Source organism: Dipteris shenzhenensis, chromosome 13 (assembly GCF_047967505.1).
Source record: "Dipteris shenzhenensis isolate YYH24624 ecotype China chromosome 13, Dip_SZ_1.0, whole genome shotgun sequence".
NCBI classification, from domain to species: Eukaryota; Viridiplantae; Streptophyta; class Polypodiopsida; order Gleicheniales; family Dipteridaceae; genus Dipteris; species Dipteris shenzhenensis.
In genome coordinates, this window is record NC_141608.1 from 36,478,672 (window position 1) to 36,503,124 (window position 24,453).

General features: G+C 42.6%; 1 protein-coding gene across 2 annotated transcripts; it reads left to right on the top strand.

Annotated features, from left to right (window-relative positions):
* The first annotated feature begins 1,212 nt into the window (after positions 1 to 1,212).
* Positions 1,213 to 18,124, top strand: LOC147895359 (uncharacterized). 2 transcript variants are annotated; one of them, XM_087383583.1, is made up of 7 exons: positions 1,213 to 1,517; positions 1,614 to 1,851; positions 2,082 to 2,272; positions 2,449 to 2,684; positions 3,148 to 3,391; positions 3,524 to 3,631; positions 17,735 to 18,124. In XM_087383583.1, exons 1-7 carry the CDS (start codon positions 1,299 to 1,301, stop codon positions 17,849 to 17,851), a joined length of 1,353 nt encoding a protein of 450 aa, XP_087239709.1. In that variant the 5' UTR covers positions 1,213 to 1,298; the 3' UTR covers positions 17,852 to 18,124. The 2 variants fall into 2 exon arrangements, with proteins under 2 accessions (XP_087239709.1, XP_087239710.1); XM_087383584.1 differs by lacking the exon at positions 17,735 to 18,124 and adding an exon at positions 14,308 to 14,685.
* Positions 18,125 to 24,453: the final 6,329 nt, after the last annotated feature.

The window sequence follows — 24,453 nt, forward strand, 5'->3', positions numbered from 1 at the left end:
GAATTGTTGGTCTTGCTGGTGTGAAAAGAATTAATAAGAGCGTCAGGTCCTCGACTGTGACTAGGCTTAGTCTTTGCCAAGTTCCTGAAGAAGTGGGGCAGCTTGTTACTAGGCATAAGAGGGTTTCAAGCTATAGAAAGTACGACAAGAGATTCTCTTAAGATTGCTGTTGCTCAGAGTATTATTTCTAATCCTTATGATGATTCTAGTGCACTGAGGATCTCCCCGAAGGTATTAGAGGAGAATATGAAAGTTTATTCGGAGAAGGTGGATGGAATTGTTAATGTGAGTGATGGTGGTTTGATGGGTAAACTTGGTAGTAAAGGTATGGATTTCGTGTTTTGGTAGTTTGTTTGTTGTTGTTTTTTTGCATGTTGTGGATTTTAATTGCTATTGTCTTTGCAGATTCTGTTGCTGCTGTTGGTGTTGGTTTTGTTACTGCTGCTGGTGTTGTACATGGTCAAGCTGTTGTTATTGGAGGAATTTCTAGTGGTAATCATGGTGGTGTTGATGGTGTTGCTGGTGGTGGTTTTCATTTTGGTGGGGCTTCGTCTCGTCCTGCTCGAGCTATTAGCGGGGCAGATGTTGGTGGATCTGTTGGTTGTGTTGGTTCAAAGTATCCTTCTGCAAGTGATCGTGTTGTTGGATCTGCGGGTGCTATTGCTGCTGGGGAGGTGTCTGCTAGTGTTCCGGGCTCTGATGTTGATTATGGGGCTTTGTATGGCAATGATGATGACTCTGAGATGTTGGAGTTGTCTCGCGTTTCTCTGGTGGTTGCTCGTGCATTGGGGCTTACTTATCGTGGTCCTCCTGTTGCTGTGTTGCATGGCGTAATTTTTAATAACTGCTCTGATCAATTCATAAAGAAGTATTAGTTGCTTCGTTACTGTTGTTTGTTGCTTCGGTGGCCGAAATTTTGGGGTAAATTATGTTATGAATCTGTTATCCGATGACGGAGTTTTTGATGGAGAATGTTTACCGGTTTGTCCGGTTTTTTGTATATATCTGGCCAATGGAATAAAATGTTATGGAGTGCTGCTCTATATTTTGTATATGTGCTATATTTATTTTAATTGGAAATTTAATGTTTATGTTTTTAATGGAAAAGGTTGTAATTTAGCCGGTCATCGATTTAGATAGGATTACGATTACGGAATTTTCATGATCCAACGGTTGGGATCTAAACTCGATGGAAGAGACAGGGGAGTGACACTCCCTTTGCACCTACACTGAGCTCCAGCTATGGCGATCGTGAGCGAGCTTCCCAGACTGTGAAATTCAAGCTCCTTTCTCCCTCCATGGCTCCCAATACCCCTCGCCTCATCATCTCTGTCGATCCTCTCAAATCTCCATCCCACCAGACCATCCCCTTGCACAACCGTTGGCACCCTCACATCCCATCCGTGGCCACTGTCTCTGAGGGAGAGCTCTTCCGCGTCGAAATGCTCGACTGCAATGGCGGTAGCATACAAGACAACGATTCAGCTGAGGACATGAAGCATGTCCCTCCTTACGGGGTAAGCTCCCATCCTCTTCGATGTCAATTTCGCCCTCCCATTTGGCGAATAGAAGCCGCTGCATTGATGCTCATTAATCGATTGATCTTCTCGTAGGTGCACTTTCTCAGCGGTCCAGTTCGAGTTACGGACTTAGAAGGCGTGCCTGCCATGCCGGGCGACCTTATTAAGGTTGAGATATGTAATCTTGGCCCTCTTCCGGGTCACGAATGGGGCTACACTGGAATTTTCGATCGAGACAACGGAGGTGGCTTCTTGACTGATCATTTCCCTGCTGCTGGGAAGGCGATTTGGTATTTTGAGGGCATTTACGCATCCTCTCGGCACATTCCAGGTACATCGCCTTGCTCTTTCATCTTGCGATCTAGGCATAATGTACATGGATAAATAGTATAACCTTCGTGGAAGCACAATATGTTATATGTATTATATGAATACTGGTGGATCGCTTGGTTGTCTTCTTTCTCCTATGGAGGATCACAACTTGCGACGATGTGAGATACGTCTCAGGGCATAAACGGAAATTTGTCTTCTGGAACTAAACGTGGGTTCTGCTTGGCCCAGGAGTCCGCTTTCCAGGAATTCCGCATCCGGGTCTCATTGGTACCGCCCCTTCGAAAGAGCTTCTCGACATTTGGAACGAGCGGGAGAGAGCATTGGTGAACAATGGACCTGAGGCTTGCTCACTCGGCGATGTTCTACATACGCGGCCGCTATCTTCCTTGCCCATAGCAAAGGGTGCCCTCCTTGGGAAGGTTCGTATACTCTCCGATCACTTCTTGAGAGCACTGATGCCCTATGTGGAGACAAAAATGTTGCTTCATTTGTAGGCATACGAGAAAAGGGAAAGGAGGTGCGTGAGAGCATGTGGAAAGACTAATAGACAGTATCCGTTGCATTGCGAAAACTGAGCATAATATGGTTTCACCAGATTGAGCCCGGCACACCGGAATGGGAGAAAATAGCAGCTGAGGCGGCAAGAACCATACCTGGCCGTGAGAATGGGGGCAACTGCGACATCAAAAACCTGAGTCTGGGCTCCAAAGTGTACCTCCCTGTGTTTGTGGAAGGTGGCAATCTAAGTATGGGTGATATGCACTTCTCCCAGGGCGATGGGGAGATAGCTTATTGCGGGGCAATTGAAATGAGCGGTTTTCTGGAGCTCAAGTACGTATTCGCAGCTTGGTCAAGTGCTTCTGACCAGTTTTTTGGGTGTCCCTCATCACTGAAATGCTTGATGGAGCAAAAACTAGGGTCGAAAAGTATGAATGTGAGTATATTTTGGTTTCACTTCTCACTTTTGAACTGTTGGTCCGACTTAAGGGGCTTTTTCAATCCTTCACCTTTTTCATCCGCCGTTTTATGGAATAGATTTAACTTTGCTGTGCAAAAATTGCTGCATAATGCATAATAGCGTGTCGGGTAATGCATTCATGTTGCAGCATTCGAACATTTCAATCTTTTAAATACTAGATCTTTGAGTGCTGAAAGTCAAATTTGGCATTTGTTCATCCCTATGTACCAGTGAAGATCCATGGAAGTCATATGGGAGAAGCAAGCAGTTTCTGAAGCAACGATATAAGAATTTGCTTAGTCTAGAAGGGTTTAAATTGTGCCTTTATTTTTCCAGATGCGAAATTTTGCGTAATGGAATGGAGCAGTACGTGACACCATTTGGGCCAACCAAGCTGCACGTGAGCCCAATTTTTGAGATTGGACCCTTAGAGCCACGTTTCTCAGAGTGGTTGGTCTTCGAAGGTATCAGTGTAGATGAGACAGGCCGGCAGCATTATCTTGATGCAACGGTGGCATACAAGAGGGCGGTGCTCAATGCCATTGATTATCTAGCCAAATTTGGCTATACAAAAGAACAGGTTTTCCCCTCTCTTCAACAACATTTATGATCTTATCAGCAAAGAAAATATCCTTTGCAAAGTTCACGGGCAAATTGTTTTATGCTTAACTGTTCTTGTGGTTGCTCATGTCCTTGCTTTGCATGTGTCTAGGCCTATATTCTCTTATCAGCATGTCCTTGTGAGGGTCGAATATCCGGTATCGTTGATACTCCCAATGCATGTGCAACCATTGCAATTCCCACATCAATTTTTGACCAGGTATGCGTAGTATTCACATTGCACTTTAAAGTGAGCACTTGGTGGTGGCTTTTCTTTGGCCCTTGCTTTGGATGCTGTGTGAGAATGCCCTGTTGAACTCTCACACAGAGGGTATCCCGCAGCAGAAGACTGATAGTTTAACCCAGGAATTGCATGTGGAAGTGTTTCACTATGGAATCAATGCTTTATCAAGTGTGTGTACTGCACAACATTCATGTGTGTGTGTAGACTAGCAAATAGACTGTGCTCAGAGACTAATATAGAAGCACCGCACAAACTGGACAAGATACAATACCAAAAGGTTCTCCTACTAGCACCTCTAGATCTCTGAGCCTACGTGCTCCACTGAGTGTATGTAGACTCTCTGTCCAAAGGATCTCTCCACCTTGCTGTCCGGAACCTCAGCTTAGGTGGGCTGCCACTCAAGCTCAGTCTGCAGCTACTTCAGGTTCACCTTCACCTCTTGTGAATACGCCCAAGGATCCTTCTTGCTGCTCTTGTCTGCTCTCAGAGGGCTGCTCCAGATGATGAATAATTGGGCCTAGGGGCCTCCCTTTTATAGGGCAAGGATGCCCCTCAAAATGACCGACCTAGGAGGGGTTTGTACCGACCCCTCTGGCCGACTTGCTCTCTGCCCCCCACCAACTGTGTGGAACTCTCAAACCGGGCCTTTGGCCCTTCATTCCATGCAGGGGCCCAGCCCCTAGGTCTGCCCATGTGCTGGCATGGTTGGCTGGCTCCAACCAGCCCCACCAGCTCCATCCAGTGGCCGACCCAGCTCCTGCTCCCCGTCATGTCTGTGCCATGCTGCAGCCCCTTGCCAGCACCATGTCCTGCCCGCACATGTGTGCCTCAGCTCTGTACTGCCAGCATCATGCCTCCATACTATCTACTATCGCTGACATCAGCGCCTCTTTTTTGGGGCTTGTTTCTCTGTGCACTCTTGGCTCCAGCCAGTACTTGATGGCCAGGTACTTTCCCTTGCCTTGTGCTGCCCACATGGCAGCCTATGTGCTGCCTGTGTGGCAGCCCCATGCTTTTCTTCTCTCTCTGGTCCACCCCCCCGATGCACACCTCATTTGGGGGCTCACAAGTGGGGAGGTGACCATTCATATTCCAACACCCCCTCTCACCCCCCTCTCGCCGACCCATATTGGCCCGATCCCAATTGGTTGAAGATGCTCCAACAGCTCCCTCGTGGTAGCCCTTTGGAACAATTCGGTGTCATCGGTCTTCTTTGTCTTTTCAACCAGTGGCTCCTGCTCTGCCAGCTCGGTTCCGCTTTCACACACCAGTCTAGTACAAGGTCCATATTTGGCAGCAGCTGATGGCACCACCAGCTTCAGTCACGACCCCGCCTTTTGATTTCGAGCTCTCCAAGTACTAGCATCCTCCAACTGTCCCCCTCATGATGGGTGAACAGCCTGAAGTCACTCCATGCACCAAGCTCTCAGGCTCTGTTTCAACCCATCCTCCATCTGACTAGGTCTGCAACCAAACAACATACTCGAGACATCATATCCCATGCACAAATCCAGTTTACCTGGACCATCAAGCTCCAACTGTGGTTCTATGTTGTTGTCCCTCCCTAAGTGACAGCCACCTTTGACCCTGAGTCTTCAGGTCCTGGCGAAGAATTCCTCTCTGCTTCAGTAACACCAGCCAAGCACCCAGATGACTCCAGGCACCCGTCGCTGTCCATCACCTTCACAAAGGATCCCGACTCCTCTTTTGACTAATCCTCAATGTTTGACATCTTGGCTCTTCAAAAGTTACTGGCATCGCCCTATGTCCTGCAGTCATCGTAGTCACAAAACTAGTATAGCTCGGAGGGAGCATTCCTAGCAACAGTCCTGCCATCTTGGTCGAGCTCGTCCTTTGACCAACTGCCGCAAGTTGATCCTGCGCCACCTTCATCTTGGTGATGTGTTCGTGTACCGATTTCCCTACATCCATACTCATGCTATACAGCTCTGTCTCGAGGTCCAAGATTCTCGCCTTATTGTTGAGCTTGTACATATCCCTCAAATTCGTCCAGGCCTCGAAAGAAGTGTCCACCAGCTAAATATGTGGCAACACCATATCCGCCGTCGTACCCACAATGATAGCCAAGGCTGCCGCATCTCGGATATGCCATGCTCTCACTAAGATAGGGTTTGTAAGAAATCCTAGATTTACTATATTTAGAACTGTGCTAAGGAACAGAAAAGAGACTGAGATAGCAGAGAACAAGGAATATTTGTATTGCTTGAATGTCTGTAGGGTGGATGTGATTCATCCATACAATTTGGCCTCTCTTATATAGAGAGTGAAGAGTCACACATGAAAAGGTGTGTACTCCAAAGGGTATGTGCATGAAGAGGTGTGTACCCCTTGTGAAGGGTGTGACCCTTGATGAGAGGGTACATTACAATAGGAATGTCTCTTCATTAGAATGTCTCTTGTGAAGGGTTGTGCCTCTTTAGGAAGTGTCCCGTCGAATGGGCAAGTGTCCCGTCGAAAGGTCATACCCTTCCACAAGTGTCCATTCATTAAACCATCCATAAGTCTAGAAAGAGAAAGGAATACGTCACAGATCGTGACATCCCCTCTCACTCAAAAGAAGACCCTGGTGGAGATAATGAACTGATGTAGAAAATATCACGGTAGATTCTGAAAATACTGCTGTAAAAGATCAGGGTACTGCTGTAAGTCTTCATCAGACTGCCAAGTAGCATCGGAGTCGTCCAGATCTCGCCAAAGAACAAGGAATTCCGTGATAAGTCGATGTCGAGTCTCTCGCTGTCAATGGTCCAGAATACACTCAGGAATAAGGAGAACATAATCGTCTTCGATTTCTGGGACATAATCACCTGCAGGAGGAACTGCTTCATCGCCTGGAATGTACGTCTTTAGCCAAGAAATATGAAATGTTGGATGGATTTTACCCCATGATGGTGGTAATTCCAATTTGTAACTTAAAGGTGAATTTTTCTTGACGATCTGGAAAGGTCCATAGTATCTTGGTCGCAATTTAGGAAACACAGACTTAACCGTCTTATAGCGATGTGGGGCTACAAATAATAGCACCATGTCACCAGTGTTAAATTCCAGGTGACGTCTATGTTTGTTGGCAGACCGTTGATACCGCTCTTGCGCTTTTCGCATATGATCCTTGACTTGCAGTAGAATGTCTTGCATTTCTTGAACCAGTTGATCAGCTAGGGCCACTCGATGTTGAAGTACAAAATTTGTTGGTACAATCAGAGTGTGTCCATAAGCTGCTTGGAATGGAGTCATGCTGATGGCACTATGGAAAGAGTTATTATAAGCAAACTCAAGGAGTGGTAGATACTCTTCCCAGGCGGCGAGGCGTGACTGAACATAATGTCGAAGCATTTCTTCCAGAACTTGGTTGACTCTTTCAGTCTGGCCATCTGATTCTGGGTGGTAAGCTGAACTGAACAGTAGAGTTGTACCCAAAGATTCGAACAGTGAAATCCAAAAGTGACTGGTAAACTTAGGATCTCTGTCGGATATGATATTCTTGGGTAATCCATGGTGTCGGAAGATGTGTTGTATAAAGAGTTTGGCTATGTCCGGGGCCTGTGCACTGCTTTTGCAAGCAACAAAGTGTGCCATTTTGGACAAGCGATCAACAATTATCATAATCTGAGTGTTACCTCTGGAGGATCGTGGTAGTGTTGTAATGAAATCCATGGAAATACTTTCCCACCTTTCAGTTGGAACTGGAAGAGGCTGAAGAAGTCCTGTTGGAAGTCGTCGACTTGCTTTCATTTGTTGACATGATAAGCAAGATGTAACCATTTTGATAACATCTCTTTTCATCTGAGGCCAGTAGTATGTTGCACTGAGTAACCGATAAGTCTTATTGATGCCTGGATGGGCAGCATAAGGAACTACATGATGCTCTTTTAACAAAAGACGTCGAACATCCTTGTCATGTGGTACACAGACGCGATCTTGATAATACAGAAGGTCGTCTGTATAAGAATAGGATGAGAAAATCTTTTGTTCGGAAGTCGAAGGTTGATCTTTTGAAAGAACCTGTACTGCTGTGCCGAAGTCTTTATCATTGAAATACTTTCCTTTGAATGAATTCGGAACATCCACAGATAATGTAGAGATTACCATGGCTGATGCTAGAGGTAACCTGCTGAGAGCATCTGCAACTACATTGCGTAGTCCTGGTATATACTCAATGGTCATGTGAAAGTTGGCCAGAAACTCAACCCAGCGGGCTTGTCGAGCGTTCATGACTGGCTGAGTAAAGATGTACTTTAAAGAGTGATGGTCTGTTTTGACCACAGAGTCGGCACCCATGAGATAATGTTTCCAAGAGCGATAAGCATGTACAACAGCAAGAAACTCCTTATCATAGACCGGATATCGGGTTTGGATATCAGAATGTTTATGGCTGTCAAAAGCAATAACTCTGCCTTCTTGCATCAAGACTGCTCCTGTAGCGATGTCGGAAGCGTCGGTCATGACCTCAAATGGGAGATTTGGGTCAGCAATAGCCATAACTGGTGTGGTAGTGAGTGCTTGCTTGAGTTGTTGGAAACTATACTCTGTTTCAGGAAGCCACTGAAAAATTGCTGTGCTTTTCAATAATTCGGACATAGGAGCTGCGATTTCGGAAAACTGATAGACCTTTGTATGGTAAAAGTTTGCCAATCCGAGAAAAGAGCGGACATCATGAACATTCTTAGGAGTAGGCCAGTTTCGAATTACCTCGACCTTCTTGGGATCCACAGAGATACCTTGAGCTGAAATAACATGTCCCAAATATTCGAGTTGGGTCTTGAAGAACTCACTCTTCTCAATGTTTATGTAGAGAGAATTTGCGCGGAGAACTTCAAAAACTTGGTGAAGATGTTGTTTGTGCTCATGTAGGGATCTGCTGAAAACGAGGATGTCATCGAGGTAAACGATGACGAACTTATCGAGGAAAGGCCTGAAGATGTCGTTCATTAATTTCATGAATGTGGCCGGGGCATTGTTTAACCCAAAAGGCATGACCAAACATTCATAGTGTCCATACTTTGTTCGAAAAGCTGTCTTGTACTCATCGCCTTCTCGTATACGAATTTGATGATAGCCTGAACGAAGATCAATCTTTGAGAATTGTGTTGCATGTAGAAGTTGATCGAAGAGGTCATCAATGCGAGGCAATGGATACTTGTTTTTGATAGTGAGCTTGTTGAGGGCTTGGTAGTCGATGCAAAGGCGCATTGACTTATTCTTTTTTTCCACAAGTAGTACAGGAGATCCGAAAGGGCTGCGACTGGGCCGAATGTGACCTTTGTCGAGTAGTTCGGTGACCTGTCTTTGGATTTCTTCATTTTGAGTGTAAGAAACCCGATAAGGAGGCTTCGACGGTGGATTACTGCCGGGAATAAGTTCGATTGGGTGATCCACTGGTCGTCGAGGTGGTAACTGCTTTGGCAATTCCTGTGGAAAAAGATCCAGGTAAGGCTGGAAAAAAGGTTGGTTGAGGTATTCAGGAGGATCCTTAGCTAATGTCTCCTCTACTGCCGTAACCAACAGAAGTGAAGTCTTTACTTGGCGTTTACGAACCCACTTCTTTACTTGTAGGGCAGAGGCAACTGGGGTTGAAGGAGAATCCCTAGAACCAGTTAGCTCAATAAGTTTTCCCTGGTGGACAAACTGGATAGTATGGCTGCGAAAATTGATTGATGGATCATAGTCGTAGAGCCATTGTTGTCCGAGTATGACATCGTACCGAGAAAGAGGCATAATGTCGAAGTTCAACTTGTCCGTATAATGTTGGATGCGAAAAGACAAGTTTTTGATCCTGATGTTGCACAAGAAAGTAGTTCCATTTGCGAGTTCAATCTGATAGTCCATGAGACTAGGACTGGTGGTCAACCGAAGTTTATCGACCACAGAACTGGCTAGGAAATTATGAGAACAGCCACTGTCGATGAGGATGGTGACCGTTGTTCCACGAATCGATCCTTGAACACAAAGTACTTGAGTGGCCAGGGAAGGTTCGGGGTTGCTGGCAAGGCTCAGGTGGATGGTATTCGCCATTCGAACAGCTTTGCCTTTCTTGTCTTGTGCTGAGGTAGCATCTTCTTTTGGGGAAGTGCTAGGTTCCATATTAGAATTTTGCTTTGGTCGCTTGGGACAATCGAACCATCTATGGTCGCCTGTACAGATGGTACAAAGTCCTTTTGTGCTGGAGCTGTTCTTCTTGTCAGTGGCCGCACCTTTATGTTGGGGATGTCGGTAATGACTTTGTGAAGAAGAAGAAGCGCGATCCTTGGGAGAGTGCTTCTGTTGGAATCCAGCAAATGATTTCTGAGGCTTCTGGGGATCTTGAGACTGTCGCTGACCTTGATTACCGAAGTTTTTTCGAAACCTGGTGTTATCTTGAGGGCGAGCACCTTTGGCCATAGGAGAGTTCTGTGTGCGATTAGCACTCTGCTTCCCTGTGTTTAGGAAATCTGTAATGCGCTCTGCGTAAGCAATAGCGCCATCTGTGGTGGTGATGTTTGCTTTAAGAACATCAATGCGTAACGAGGGATTTAGGCCTGAGATGAAAGCATGAAGGCGATCATCCTCAGTTAAACCATCAATCTCCAGCACCAATGTGGTGAACTGAGAGATATAGGAAGACAGGGAACCCGTTTGCTCCAACTGTCGGAGTTTTGAACGTGCTTGGAAGTCCGCATTGGCAGGTACAAACTGCTTACGAAGCACGTGTTCAAAACGTTCCCATGTTAACACACTTTTTCCGTCCTTTAAGCGTCTTTGCCACCATAGAAATGCTGTATCCTTTAGGAGGGAGGCTGCCAAGGCGATCTTTTTGCCTTCCGTGAGGTCAACAGTGTCAAAATACATGCGCATTTTAGCGAGCCATTGGTCAACTGTTCGGCGATTACGTTGACCAGTGTAGGCTTCCGGAAGTTTGACGTCAAGTCGTTTAGTTTTGGAAGCTTGAAGTAATCGGTAGAGAGCACACAGTTCAGTGTTTTCTACCTCTGGTGGGAAAGAGTCCGCATCGTCGTCGGGTTGCGTCACGTCATCCTTTGTATGTGCTGGACTTCGAGAATCTTGGAGTTGTTGAACTTTTTGAACCAGGTCGGAGATGCTGTCCTGAAGCTGAGATATTTGAAGTTGCAATAGAGATTCACTTTGGACGTTGCCTTCAGGGGTCTTTTTGGGACTTGATTCTTTAATCTCTGGAGAGGCTTCACGCGAGCGGTGCGACATGTCGGAAATCCCTGTGAGAAAAGCGCGAACTTGCGCTCTAGTTTGTACCATCCCTGAAAGAGGATTCGGGCTGCTCCCTGAGGTTTCTCATATTGGAGGGGGCAGGCGAGGCAGGATGGAACCACCCGTGGAAATCTGGTAAGGGAGGTCCTGTCGGAGGTAACACTGGAGATTCTGAAAAAGGTGTTACTGCTCGTGATAAGACAGGGGTAGGTAGCAGAGTCCACGGATCTGAAAAAGGGTAAGGAGCTGCTGTCGGAAGAGGAGGATATCTAGGAGAGGGAGTGCCTTCAGAATGTAAATACTGACTTGGAGAAGGTACAACCTGTAGAGGAGGATATCTGGGAGCTGAAGGAGGTGGAGAGTACCCTGGGGATGCCGAAGGTGAAGGGTAAAACTCTCTCCAAAAATGAACAGCAAACTCCTGAGGAATATCGTGTTCCGGATATCTTCGTGTCTCGTGGAACACAACCTGTACTGTGCTGAGGAAATAATGTAACTGAGGTGCCTCACGCAGAAGGTAGAGGATGTGATCCAAGTCACTTGGAGGGCACGTGACACAGAAGACCCAAGATGCAAAGGCTCCAAAATGGGCTGGCTGTGCAATTTGAACACGATATTGTGTAGTAGCAGGTGCCTGAGGTGTCCTTGAAAGGCCGGGTGAATTACCAGGGGTTTCCATGCTTTAATGTGGATTCTTTCATTTGCTGTAATTTGTTAAAGAGAATCCGTAAAAAGCAGATTGGAAAGACTCCACCTGGCAATACTTTAATCTGCCAAGTTATTGTGTAGAAGAAGGCTGCAAATCATTGTCCGGAGGTCCATGTTGCAGTGTTTTGCGAGGAGTGCTTGAGGCTTGTCTGGTCCGGGCTGTCAACGCGCTGTCTTCATCGCGAGAATAGTTGCAACTGGTGCTGAATTGGCAGGGCAAAAATGGCGAAACAAGGAGAGGGCAGCAGGCTGTCAGGAAAAGGCAGGTATCCAGGGCTGCAAATAGCGAGGGGGGCTGTCAGCGAAAATGGCGAGGTAAGGGCTGGGAGTAACCAGGGCTGGCAGCGTGCATGGCGAAACAGGGTCTTGGCAGCGCAGGGCTGTAGCGGGATCGCGTATGCAGGGCTGGCTGTGAGCAGGGGGTACGGCTGGCTGTACGGCTAGTTGTACGGTTGGCTTGTACGGCTGGCTGCGCAGGAAGGTACGGAAAGATGGCGCAGGGCTGTATGGCTGGCTGCACAGGCTGTACGGCTGGCGCAGAAGGTACGGAAGTCCGTACAGTTTTTTTTGTTGAAGGAGAGGCTGCGACTTTTCGCTAGGGCTGCCTAATGGGTTAGTTGCCCCAAAAATCAAATGGGGGGTTTAGTTAACCCTAGGTAGCTAGGGTAAACCTAGGGATAGGGGATGGGTTTATTTTTTTTTCCCTTTTTTACCCCTCTAGGTACCCTTTTGTAGGTACTTGGGGCCTAGGAGGTGTGCCTATTCGAAGGGGTGTGACCCTTGGAATAGGTGCACCTGTTCATGAGGGGATGTGTCCCTATTGTTAAAAGGGGTGTGACCCTATTGTTAAAAGGGGTGTGACCCTGCATGAATAGGTATGTCCCTTTGCCCATGATGGGGTATGTCCCATGAGTGAGGAGTCGAGACTCGTCACCAAAAGGTGTGTTCCATGGTGGAAAAGGTGCGTCCCTTGGTTTTGGGACAGCCCAAGCACCTGAAAGGACACGATTTTGGTCATGTCCATTCACATCAACTTGTGATGTGAGGGAGATGGAGAGGCCAGGATGACTTTAGGCCGGGTAGGCGTTTAAAAATTTTACGCTCATCCTCTCCATCTCTTCCATGCACAATGTGCACGGATGTCCTTCTAGCGGCAAAAATGTATCAGATCAGCGCTAGAAGGTGGGGGGCATTTCCTACAGGCAGGAGCGAATTTTGCTCTGATACCACTGTAAGAAATCCTAGATTTACTATATTTAGAACTGTGCTAAGGAACATAAAAGAGACTGAGATAGCAGAGAACAAGGAATATTTGTATTGCTTGAATGTCTGTAGGGTGGATGTGATTCATCCATACAATTTGGCCTCTCTTATATAGAGAGTGAAGAGTCACACATGAAAAGGTGTGTACTCCAAAGGGTATGTGCATGAAGAGGTGTGTACCCCTTGTGAAGGGTGTGACCCTTGATGAGAGGGTACATTACAATAGGAATGTCTCTTCATTGGAATGTCTCTTGTGAAGGGTTGTGCCTCTTTAGGAAGTGTCCCGTCGAATGGGCAAGTGTCCCGTCGAAAGGTCATACCCTTCCACAAGTGTCCATTCATTAAACCATCCATAAGTCTAGAAAGAGAAAGGAATACGTCACAGATCGTGACAGGGTTTGTTGGCGTCACCACCACTACTGAGGTTGATGTAGTTGGAGTAGCCACGGTGGCTTGAGGTATTAGCTCTATCCTTGTCGCAATCCCCCACGACTCTCTCAACACCAAGTGGCTCCGGAGCTTCATTTTCCACAATGGGTAGTTGGTCCCGTCGAGCTTGCTTGTCTCATCAAAGTTTGGGATCTGGTATCTATGGGCCATGATAAAAAAAGGGTTGAGTGTCAATGGTCATACACCTGTCTGAACCTGAGCCTCCCACGTGGTACACTCCTTAAAGTGTCTACCTAAACTTGAGCCTCTCTTGTCTGGGTACAATCTTTTCGACACTAAAGCTAATTCCTCTGAGCAATGAATCAAGGTCGTCCTTCATCAAGGTCCTTGCCTTCAAGCTCCACTGTCATCCACTAATATGACCCCTCGCACTAACCCCACAAAACTTAGTTCATTGTCCTCTTTTCATCACGGCCATCCCTTCCTACAGTTCAGTCCTTGCATTTTTAGCACTTCCGTGACTGCCATTGTCCTCATTATGGCTGCCAAGTGTAGAGGTAAGACTCCGTCGTAAATTCAACTAGTGAGCAGCACTGAGTAGTTCTGTGGCATCTCCATGCTAGGTCATAAGTTCCTCACTGTGGCTTGTCAATATCTTGTGATGCATCTTCAAGACTAAAACCATCATACATTACTTCAATTTGCTGCTCAACCTGCTCACTTTCTTGCTTACAAACCTATTTTGGTATCCTTTGCTATCACCTGTGTGGTCTTCCTGATTTTCCTCCTATGGAGACCATACATTGCTTGGTACTCATTCTCCTAAAAAACATTTCCTCAAAAGTTTGCATGCGTGAAATTTTCTTCATGATTGTTGCTAGCGTGCTGGTGTGTCAATGTATTGTTTTGGGCATTGCCTTGTTCTGTGAAGCTCTAATGGCAGGGTCTTCTCTTTGTTGTCCATTAGTTTCAGTCTTTGGGCTGTAGTTTTCATTTCTTTTAGGTTGAAACTCCCATTCTTACATAACAATGTAGTATTTGCAGCACCTGATTTTCCCCTGAATACACAGGTATTGTCAATGGCAGTGAGGCAGACTTTGGATGCATACTAGGGAGAGGCATAGTAGTACCAATACTAACTGGTACCAGGAGCGTGGCCAGGCTGTATCACATGCTTAGGCAGAAATGTATGCTCCTCAGGTTCAAAGTGACCAAATTCATGGATCTTCCTAGCATTTGTCATAAACCGCTGGGCAAGAAAGATTTAACCATAGTGGGATGCTTCTCCACTTTCATAGGGCATCTCCAACATGTTTCAAACTGGATATCCAAGGTAGATCAACCCACATAGATATCTTGACCTTCCAAAGTAGGTCTTGCTTGGAACACACTAGGGCTTGGAAACCATTTGATTTCTAAGGCATATATCAACAAGATTGTAAGGGAAAACGGAGGAAAAACAATTGATGCAGAATGGCTTCTGTAATAGGGTATAAGAAATTGTAGAAGGTAATCAAAAGGATCCGTGTCTAGCATCTTGAGGCATGACAAATCCATTCACTATATAACGCATGCCATCGTCCATCCTTGCAAGCGTGGCAGCACTTACCTGCAAATGCCATAAAAGGGAACGATTAATAAAGGTTTTATCTGCTAAAGGCCCTGAGTGAGCTGACATGTTTGCACAGTGACTGCTATCTGCTTCAATAAGGAATAGTATATCATCATATAACATAAACTTGCGTAGCAAGCAGCCTTTAAAATAGCTCTTTGCCCAAACATTACTTAGACATTACAACTCAGAGAGAGTTAATGCGACCTCATTAGGCTTCATATTTGACTGTTTGCAACCTTATCGAGTGATGTGGTTATCGAATCAGGAGACCTCGATTCCTGATTGATCATCTAGCCTGAATTTACAGAGTGACGGCGCATGTCTGCACGCGCAGAAATGTTGGGTCGATGCGCAACAAGTTGCCATCACCGGAGTAATTGTGGTGAAATTGGATTGTGGTCGCTGCACTGCTTTTTAGAAGGCCAAGTTGAATTTGCCAGACTAACGGACTGGCTTGGTCTCGATTCTCATCTAAAAGTAATGGGCTGTTTGCGGTTGCCTTGATGCAACGAACTGTGAAAGGGCATTGCTTCCACCCAAGAGCTCAGGATTGCGATCTCGAGCGTATCTTTGTTCGCAGTAAGTTGTATCTTTGTTGCGGTCTGAATAGTTTGCAATTATGAGGGCTAGGCCTTAGACGGATCTCAGGCACACCCTGGACAGTATTTGGGCTGACACACTGATGGCCAGTTGGGCGAGCATGCAAGGTTCTTTCCGGGCAGGCCCCTTTTACAGCAGGTTTGAGGTGGCATTTTCAGCCTCAACCTGGTTTCTTTCTAGCTCCATTTTGAGTTTTATGTTCCCTATTTCAGGGGGGTTTCTCATGCACAGCATGATGTATTTCCGCTTTGAGCATGCTCACGCGGGTATTTTTCATACTTGATAGAAGTCTTTTTCATGAAAGAAAAAAAAGAACTGTTTGCAACGCAGGACGCATGTATACTTTCAATCGAAGATTGTTCCATAGGGAGTTTGTTTCTTCATAGATTGTTTAGGTGCTCGGCTACAACATGATGAACAACACCACCGTGAAAAGTAAAGCAAGGACATCGAAGGGGACTTTATATTCTTAAAGGACTGATGTTGGCAAACTCTAATTGTTTGCCTGAGGGATGTTGCAGCTGATTTCACCTTATAAAGAAGATCCAGGATTACCATAATTAAAGAATGGTCACATCACTAGTGAAGGATTGAATCTTCAATTGTGACTAGTCCTCTTGCTCTTGAGAATAGGAAACACGAAGCAAGCATTGAGACGAGTGAGGTTACAGCCAAGCTAGTCTGATGGCGTTGGCAGGGTTTAGGTTGAATGTTGTGGAAACCACTGGTCCTCATCATGCTCACAAGCTGGCTGCAAAAGTGGACCTTTCGACTTGTATAGAGGTTTTACGTGAACGGTCCACACTAAGAGAAAATACCCAGCTCCTAGCCCACAACGGTACCATGGGCTTTCCTAGTCTGATAGTGAATTAACGAGAAGGTTCTAAGTCCAGAAAATCAAGAAGCAGTAGTCCAGAAGTTTACAAATTGCTACAGTTAACGAGTGTATGACGAAGGGGAGAGGGAGACTTGAGGGATGGGGATGGGGATGGGGACACTTGAGAGAGAGAGCTTAGGGAGAGCGAGGCAGAGAGAGAGGGGGGGGGGGACGGCTGAGTGAGAGAGAGTTGAGAGAGACGGGTGAGGAAGATGAGAGAGTTGAGGGAGGGGAGAGGTTGAGGGAAGCAGGCCGATGGAGGGAAGGTGAGTGGAGCACATGAGAAGGCAGGGCAGAGAAGGAGAGGCTGAGGGCGGAGAAGGGGAGAGGGAGGGCGCAGGGGGGAGAAGGAGAGGCGAAGGGGACAGAGTGAGAGGGATAGGCAAATTGAAAATATTATCTATGAAGAAGTACAAAAGCCAACCAACCAGTCTATCAATAGTGTCCAAAGAAAAGTGCAAAAATTTGACCAAGCAGAGTATCAATAATATCCAAGGAATTGTACTTTTCCAAGTAAAAATATGTAAATGTGAAGAGTTGTGATATTTCCAAGAGTAAGAGCCAAAAGCAATTCCTTGTAAGAGGTTGTGAGATACATGTGAAGGGATAGTTGATGGAAACTAGACATCTAAACGAACAAAGGTTTCACAAGGACAATGGATGTTGGAAGGAAGAGAAGGAAGAGTACGATGTAAGTGAAAATACTATCTAAGAAGTACAAAAACCAAGCAACTAGAGTATAAATAGTGTCCAAAGTGTAAAACATTGACCTAGCAAAGTATAAAAAGATATCCAAGGAATTGCTTTTTGCTCTTACCATTATTTCCTCTTACTCTATTACTTATAGTATCAAGTTGCTTTATATTTGTAAGCTCTCTTTTTAACTTTATGTTCTAGTAGCTCTCGTTTGAAGGTCCCCCCTTATCATTTTATGAAGTTGAGCTCTTTGCATCAAACTTGTGTTGTCTTAACACTCCCCTTGATATCTTCACTTTGTCCAACAAGATTGCTTGCCCTATGACATTGTAATCCTTTGTGTTGGACAAATTGTATAGCCACCTAAAAGCAAAGCCCATTGAGAACTTACAGGATGTTCTTGCATATTCAAGAGATTGTAATGTTCAATGAATTCATCTTCTTCTTGATTTTAAATTCAATATATTTGAATACAGATTGTAATTTTCAATGCACTCATCTTCTTCTTGAATATAAGTTCAATATCTTTGAAGTGTTTTTAAATTTCACATTAGCTCCCATTTCTATTTGTTTTTTCTTAGTTGTGTCTTACAAGTAGTACAATCTTCAATGCAATGTAAATTATGATATATTTCTTTATTAAAGTAGTATGCCAATGGATGTCTACTTTGATTTTGACCTTCAACTTGATATCTCTTGATTTATGTAGGATATTCGTCCAAAACAAGGTCCTCTTCTTGGTCCAAAAGTTATATGCAAGGGAAGTTTACCTCTATGCACTTATAATGGTACTCTTTCAATCACAAAAAACCTTGCATCTTTATAAGAGGATGTTTTCGTAGATTGTGTACCCAAGCTAAGCTAAGGAGGTCTTCCCAAATGATATCACAAGGAATATGTTATACTAACATATAAGAATGGTTCTCATATATGGGAATAAACAGGGCTATGGAAGAAGCGCCATGCTAGTTTCACCAAAACATTTTAATATTGGTTTTCTTTTAACATCTTGAACGCATTTAATCCAAGTGCTTGTATAAGTTTCAACAAGAAATTGCAAGATAGATGGATAATATTGTATTTAGTCTTAAATGCAGTTAATCCAAGTATTCTTGTACATTTGAATGAGCAATTGCATAATAGATGAGTAGTATTCGTAATGTGTACTAAGTGATAAATAAAGCACCATGTCTTGTATATCTAGATTAAGATACAAAATTGAGTATAAATTGATGCCTTGATGGTATATTATGTTGTGAAACATGGAAGAAAAAGATTATTCAAGTAAGTAGGCTTCTCTAAGTGCTAAGTCTCTAAGTATTTAGGGTTTGCATATCAATATTGAAGAGACCATATCTTTCAAACATATGATTATGGTGGGTGAGAGAGAGGATTTGGTTTAATTCATAGTATATATATATATATATATATAGAGAGAGAGAGAGAGAGAGAGAGCTATTGCATATGGAGCATGTCGTCTATGCGCGCGTGTGCGTGTGTGTGTGTGTGAGAGAGAGAGAGAGAGGGAGAGAGAGAGAGAGAGAGAGACGTGGAGGTAGGAGAGGGAGGAGAGGGGGGGAAACTTATTTGAGAGAAGGAGAGAATGTACATGAGAGAAGGATAGAGTGAAGTGAGGAAGAGGATTTGTGTATGAGAATGCACAAGGGAGTGAAGAGTTGATAGAACAGAGCGAAAGCGTTTTTATATAATTTAAAGTTTTTCTTTTTAATTAAATATTTTCCAAATATTTCTTGACATCTTCCAATTCTATGCATGTCTCAACATATTATGAGTGTTGAGAAAAAATTCAAGGGGTCGCAATAGGTGAACTACCGTCAAATGTCTTGCTTTGTACTACTTTGACAGAACAAAAGCTCAGTATTTATCTATTTATTTTTAAAATTGAAGTTTTTGCTTTTGGCCAACTCTTTCTAACCTCTATGTATGCAAGACTTCTAGCTTCTGCTCTTGCTTTTGGGACCACCTCCTAACAATACCAACATGTTAGAGCTCTAGATTGTGTTGCATGTTCCAAGTCTATGCATGTCTCAACATATTAGGAGTGTTGAGAAAAATTTCGAGGGGTCGCAATAGGTGAACTACCTTCAAATGTCTTGCTTTGTACTATTTTGACAGAACAAAAGCTCAGTATTTATCTATTTATTTTCAAAATTGAAGTTTTTGCTTTTGGCCAACTCTTTCTAACCTCTGTGTATGCAAGACTTCTAGCTTGTGCTCTTGCTTTTGGGACCACCTCCTAACAATACCAACATGTTAGCTCTAGATTGTGTTGCATGTTGCTTCTTACTAAAGTAACATGTTTGAGGTGAAATACAACTTCTTAAATTATAAAATTCTCTTATCTTTTTACAGGATGAGTTTGGGCATGTTCTTGCATTCATCTAGATATATAAAGACTCTTGATTTGAGTAAAAAGGTTATGCTACACTTTACGTGTTGCTTGAGTAGTAGGTTGGCTCGTTCACCAACCTATTGCTCAAGCAAAGCTTCGATGTAACTAAACCTATTGCTCAAATCCTTTGACGTTTTAGATTATGGTAAGCATATAGCGCTTTTGAAACATGTCGCAAGAATTGAGCTTTTCTTAAATAAGTAATAAAAATGAGTGCTTATAAGGTCTAGGGTTTAAAATATGTTGCAAGAGTTAAAATTTTTCTTAATTTAGTTTTAAAAAAAAAGGGTTTAGGGTTTTAGGGTTTCGACTTTGGTCCTTTCCCCATAGATTTTCACTACTTGGAAATTGATTGACAATTGTGGTAATATTTTAGAGTATTTACATCTCCCTACCCTCATTGGTTTAAACCTTCATTGTGTGAAAGAACACTCCATTTTTATTAATTAAGATTTAAGGCTTCTTGCATCTAGATATAATTATATATTTAATTGGATGATGAGGAAGATTTTATCTCTCTAAGATCTTCCAATGATATCATATTTGAAAACTACATAACAATGATAAAAAACCACATAATAATGGCCTATGAGAGATGAGATGAGATTTAGCCATGTTGCCATGATAAGCTTGATGGAAGCATTTGACAAGTTAATCATAACGTCTATAGTAGATGATGGTCCAAATCATTCTAGTATATGATATGCCCTGTTGTACACTAATTCATGAGGTATGTGATAGTGCATTAAGAGTACATAATTGGTGTCCATGCATTCTAATAATATTCGAAACGGTTGACAATTAATGGTTATTTTGTTCTCTTATTCTTTGTGTTTATGTATAACAAGAAGGTATTTGGGTTGGGAATAACAGATAATGGACAAACAAAGTTGAACCAACACTTGTATTCCTTTACTTTGTTGACTTTTTGAAAATTTAGATATTCATTCTAAAAGAGGGTTTAAATGTGGTGTTATATGAAAGCAATAAAGGGGTGACTTTGGGACAAATACATATTGTTGATCGTGTAAGTCTATGCCATTTTCAATGTTGTGGTGATAATGACCAATGCACTTAAACTTGAAGTACAACTTAGATATCCACAATGGAGATTGTGAATCATGGGGTGATATGTTGCAATATGAGACTTTGAATATTCATAGTGTACCCTTTGGGATTGAGATGGAGTCATACCTAAGACTTACGTACAAGATATTGGACAAAATTACTTTGAAGGAGAAAAAGTGGAGATGCCATCTTACTTCAGAGAAGTATTAAGTTTAAAGGCTATCTTTTAAATCTTCATTGTATGGAAGAGGTAATTAAGTTGGCATGTGAAGGCATCATTCAAAATGCAATGCACAATGCTTCACATTTGCAATGGAGCATACCTTCCCTTGCCTAAGATAGCTGTGTTAAATAAACATGGAAATTTTTTATCAAAGGAAAAGAACTAAGCTAAAGGTCACAAAATCAATGAATTCAAACAACAAAGGATCATAGTGAGGTGATAATGAATATTGAGGATACTTTTGATGTTGTAAATGATGTAATTCTTGATATGAAAGATATTTTTTGTGTTGAAAGAGAGTCGAGCATGCTGAAAAGAATAGAAAACTTGTCATGTTGAGAAAGATAAAATGGGATTACAAAGGAAAATAAATAAAGGGGTTGGTGGGTTAAGTGATGCGATAATAGGGGATCCATGAAACTAGTGACATCTACATGGTAGAGCAACAAACTCTAAGGAGAATCAATACAACCACATGACAAGTCAAGAAATTTTGGTGATCATTTGACTTCAATCAACTTGTCTACAAGATTCTCATTTCCAAGGTATTATAAACCAATAAATAGTTATCCACACCACTCAGCATTTGGCTCTATAAATGAAGATTTGAGAGAAATGCAATCAATACGTAATAATTTCACAATCGTGAAATGAAAGAACATAAGAGTTTAGAAAAGAAGTATGGGAATTCTAGGAGATAAAGAATCATAGCACCAATTCAAAGAACCTAAGAAGCATGCAATTCTATCTAAAGGATATGGGAGTGACTATCTCATGAGAATTTGTTGTAAGGAACTTTGAATGAAATTAGAAATAAAGGATGATTGTAAGGCCGTGTGGGCACTTGCATTAAGATAGGGCTCAATACATACGACCATGTTCTTAAGGAATTTTTTTACTTTTTATGAGAGGCTCATCACATTATGAAGGAAACACATTGTAAACCTTGATTGATACCCATGGTTAATGGGACGCCTATTTGCAATCGAGGGTATCAAGCATTAATTAGACCATCACACAATCGAGGGTATTAAGCATTAATTAGACTATCACATGGTGCATATTGGAGCATTTGGTTGGAGATGAAAATAAATTGATTCACAAAATTCATATGAACATCGACTTGTTCAAACAACAAAGAAGCACCACACATGTAGCATCGTCAAAGAAAATTCTTATAAACAATGCATTACCATAGCGTCATCTTCAAAAAAAAGAGTCATATGGAGGCATAGTATTCCAACCTCATCTTGCTTGGGAATGACAACGAAGTTGTACTAAAGATTATTGACAGAAACTTACAAGATAGACATTAAAGCATAATTCTGAGATAGAATATAATTTAGCATGGACAATTTTGCAATGTCAAAATACCATCAAAACAAAGGATGTGAAGATGAAAGCTTTGTGATGGATTGAACATAGTAAATGTGAGAAACTTTGAGGGAGGTATAAAATGCAATCAATCCATCTACATTCTGCATGATGCTAGATTGTTGTATGCTTATTAAAGGGAGGAAGCTATTTCAACAATGAATTTAAGTCCTTGCGCATCACCATTGTTGGCATGCCATAGGCCTACCTCAACTCAAATGAAGGGTAATGTGGACTAGAAGCTCACATGTGTGGAGTATCAATACATAGATACAACCTATTTTTGTAATGTATTGATTGCTAATTCACATAAGCATGATAGTACCAAGTGGTTACATCTATCATCACGAAGGCAATGGGAAGGTGAAAGAGGAGCATGGATGTTTATCTCACATATTACATATACAAGCTCATAATTGATGGAGGAAAAAAGAATAGATACACATGTTGGTTTGTGCCATATGCTCATTGGTTTGACTCAGATTCAAAGAATTGAAACCTTGTTTTATTCTTCTTGTTTATACATGCAAAACATAGGTAGATATTTAGTGTTATCTCTAGAGAGTTAAAATTAAGAAATATTTTGACTCTGGAGATTATTAGCTCAAGTTGGAAAAAATATTGGTGGTTCTTGAGTGATAGATTAGAGAGAATTCATAGAGCCACGAATAAAAGAAGCAAATGATGAACACTGTCAAAATTTCACACTATTTTAAGGCTACCATCCATATTCATGAAACCTTTGCCACCCACCTATGTCATCAATTGCCCAAATTGCACTGAAAAATCCCTCTTGGATTTTGTTAGAGGGTAAAAACTCTAGAAAGGGCTTGTGACCCTTCCTACCCAAATTATTTGAGGTAAAAGGCATTGATAATCTTCTTCCCTATCCGGGATGGTATGTCTAAGAGCCTCACATCCTTTTGACTCATCTTGTTTCGGCCAAAATGATTCTAAATAGCGTATTTCTAACATTTTCAATGAATTCTTGCAAACCCTTTCATCCATGTTAAGTTCTTTTTTTAATTAAGAAAATCTAGTTTGTTTCAACAAAGTTATTCTAATTAAGCAATTGGCTCACTTGATAAATGATCTCCACTGAGTAGTACTTAAGGAAGGAATTCCTAGCACCCTCATAAGGTTTATGGTATGGACCAAATGATGTGAAAAGTTTCCCAAGGAAATACTCATAGAAACAAATTTATGAGTGCCTCTTGCAAAAGAAATGTGAATCGGTACCAAACTAAAATAGGCGACGATATGATTTAGAAAAATAACAATCCTTGATAGTAGTGAGAATGTCATCTTGTAGCTGAAAGTGTATGCATGCACAACTGTGGAGAAGTGATTGAGAAGTATAAAAATCTAAACAAGATGAGAGAATGAAATAAAAACTTGGAGGAGAGACAATAGAGGTCAAACTATTTTGGAGGCTATTATTCTTGAGTAGTTCGTTAGCAAAAAATGAGCTTCTAAACAACACAATCATCCCTTCTTTAACCTTAGAGGTCGATTAACAAACAATTAAACTTTTAGTTCCTAAAATCTTGGAAAATAAAATGTTCCTCTCACATTGAGTGTCTTGTAGTAACACAATCTACGACATAGCTTCCCTAATCACCTTCATGCAACCCTTTTACACATTCTTATCGCAAATGAGATAATAGAATTTTCCAGCTCCCCCACTCCCCAAACTACATTACTTAGCAATGTCTTTATAGGTAGCATGGAAAAGATTGAACCAGTTCTCCTTACAAGATATCACTGCTACCCAAATTCCATGCCACTTCTGTAATTTGTTTGGGAAAAGTCGCGAACGGTAGCACTACCTCTTTTCTGGCTAAGTGGCTTCCTTTGCATGTTGTCTTCAAGAACACTTTTCTATTATTTGCCTTTGGAAGATCTCCCTCGTTCGAGCCACAAGAAGCATTAGACTACATGAAAGCTTCTATAACAATTTCAAGCAACTTATTCTCCCCTCTTAACCAGTGTGTAGCACATCAATCTTTGACATTCTACATAAGAGGGAGAAAGCTCTGATTGTAGGATGAAGTGTAGAGGTAAAACTGTTTGATGAATGTTGGCTCTTTCCCATGGCTTCCGTAGGAAGAGCAGGGTATTCTTTGTATGTAGGGTTCCGAGGCTTTTTGTCACCTATAGATATATCGGTGTTGTCATTTGTAAGCTTAGGACCTCGAATCGTATTCCGATGAGAGATGTAGTCTTAAGTGGGGTAAGCAAACATAGTGCAAGTATGTGTGAAAGGAATGTGCATCATCATGGTTGGGGTAATGAAGGCTTTCACCTTCATTGAAGGTTGAAGGGTTTAGGAGGAGTTTAAGGGCTAGAG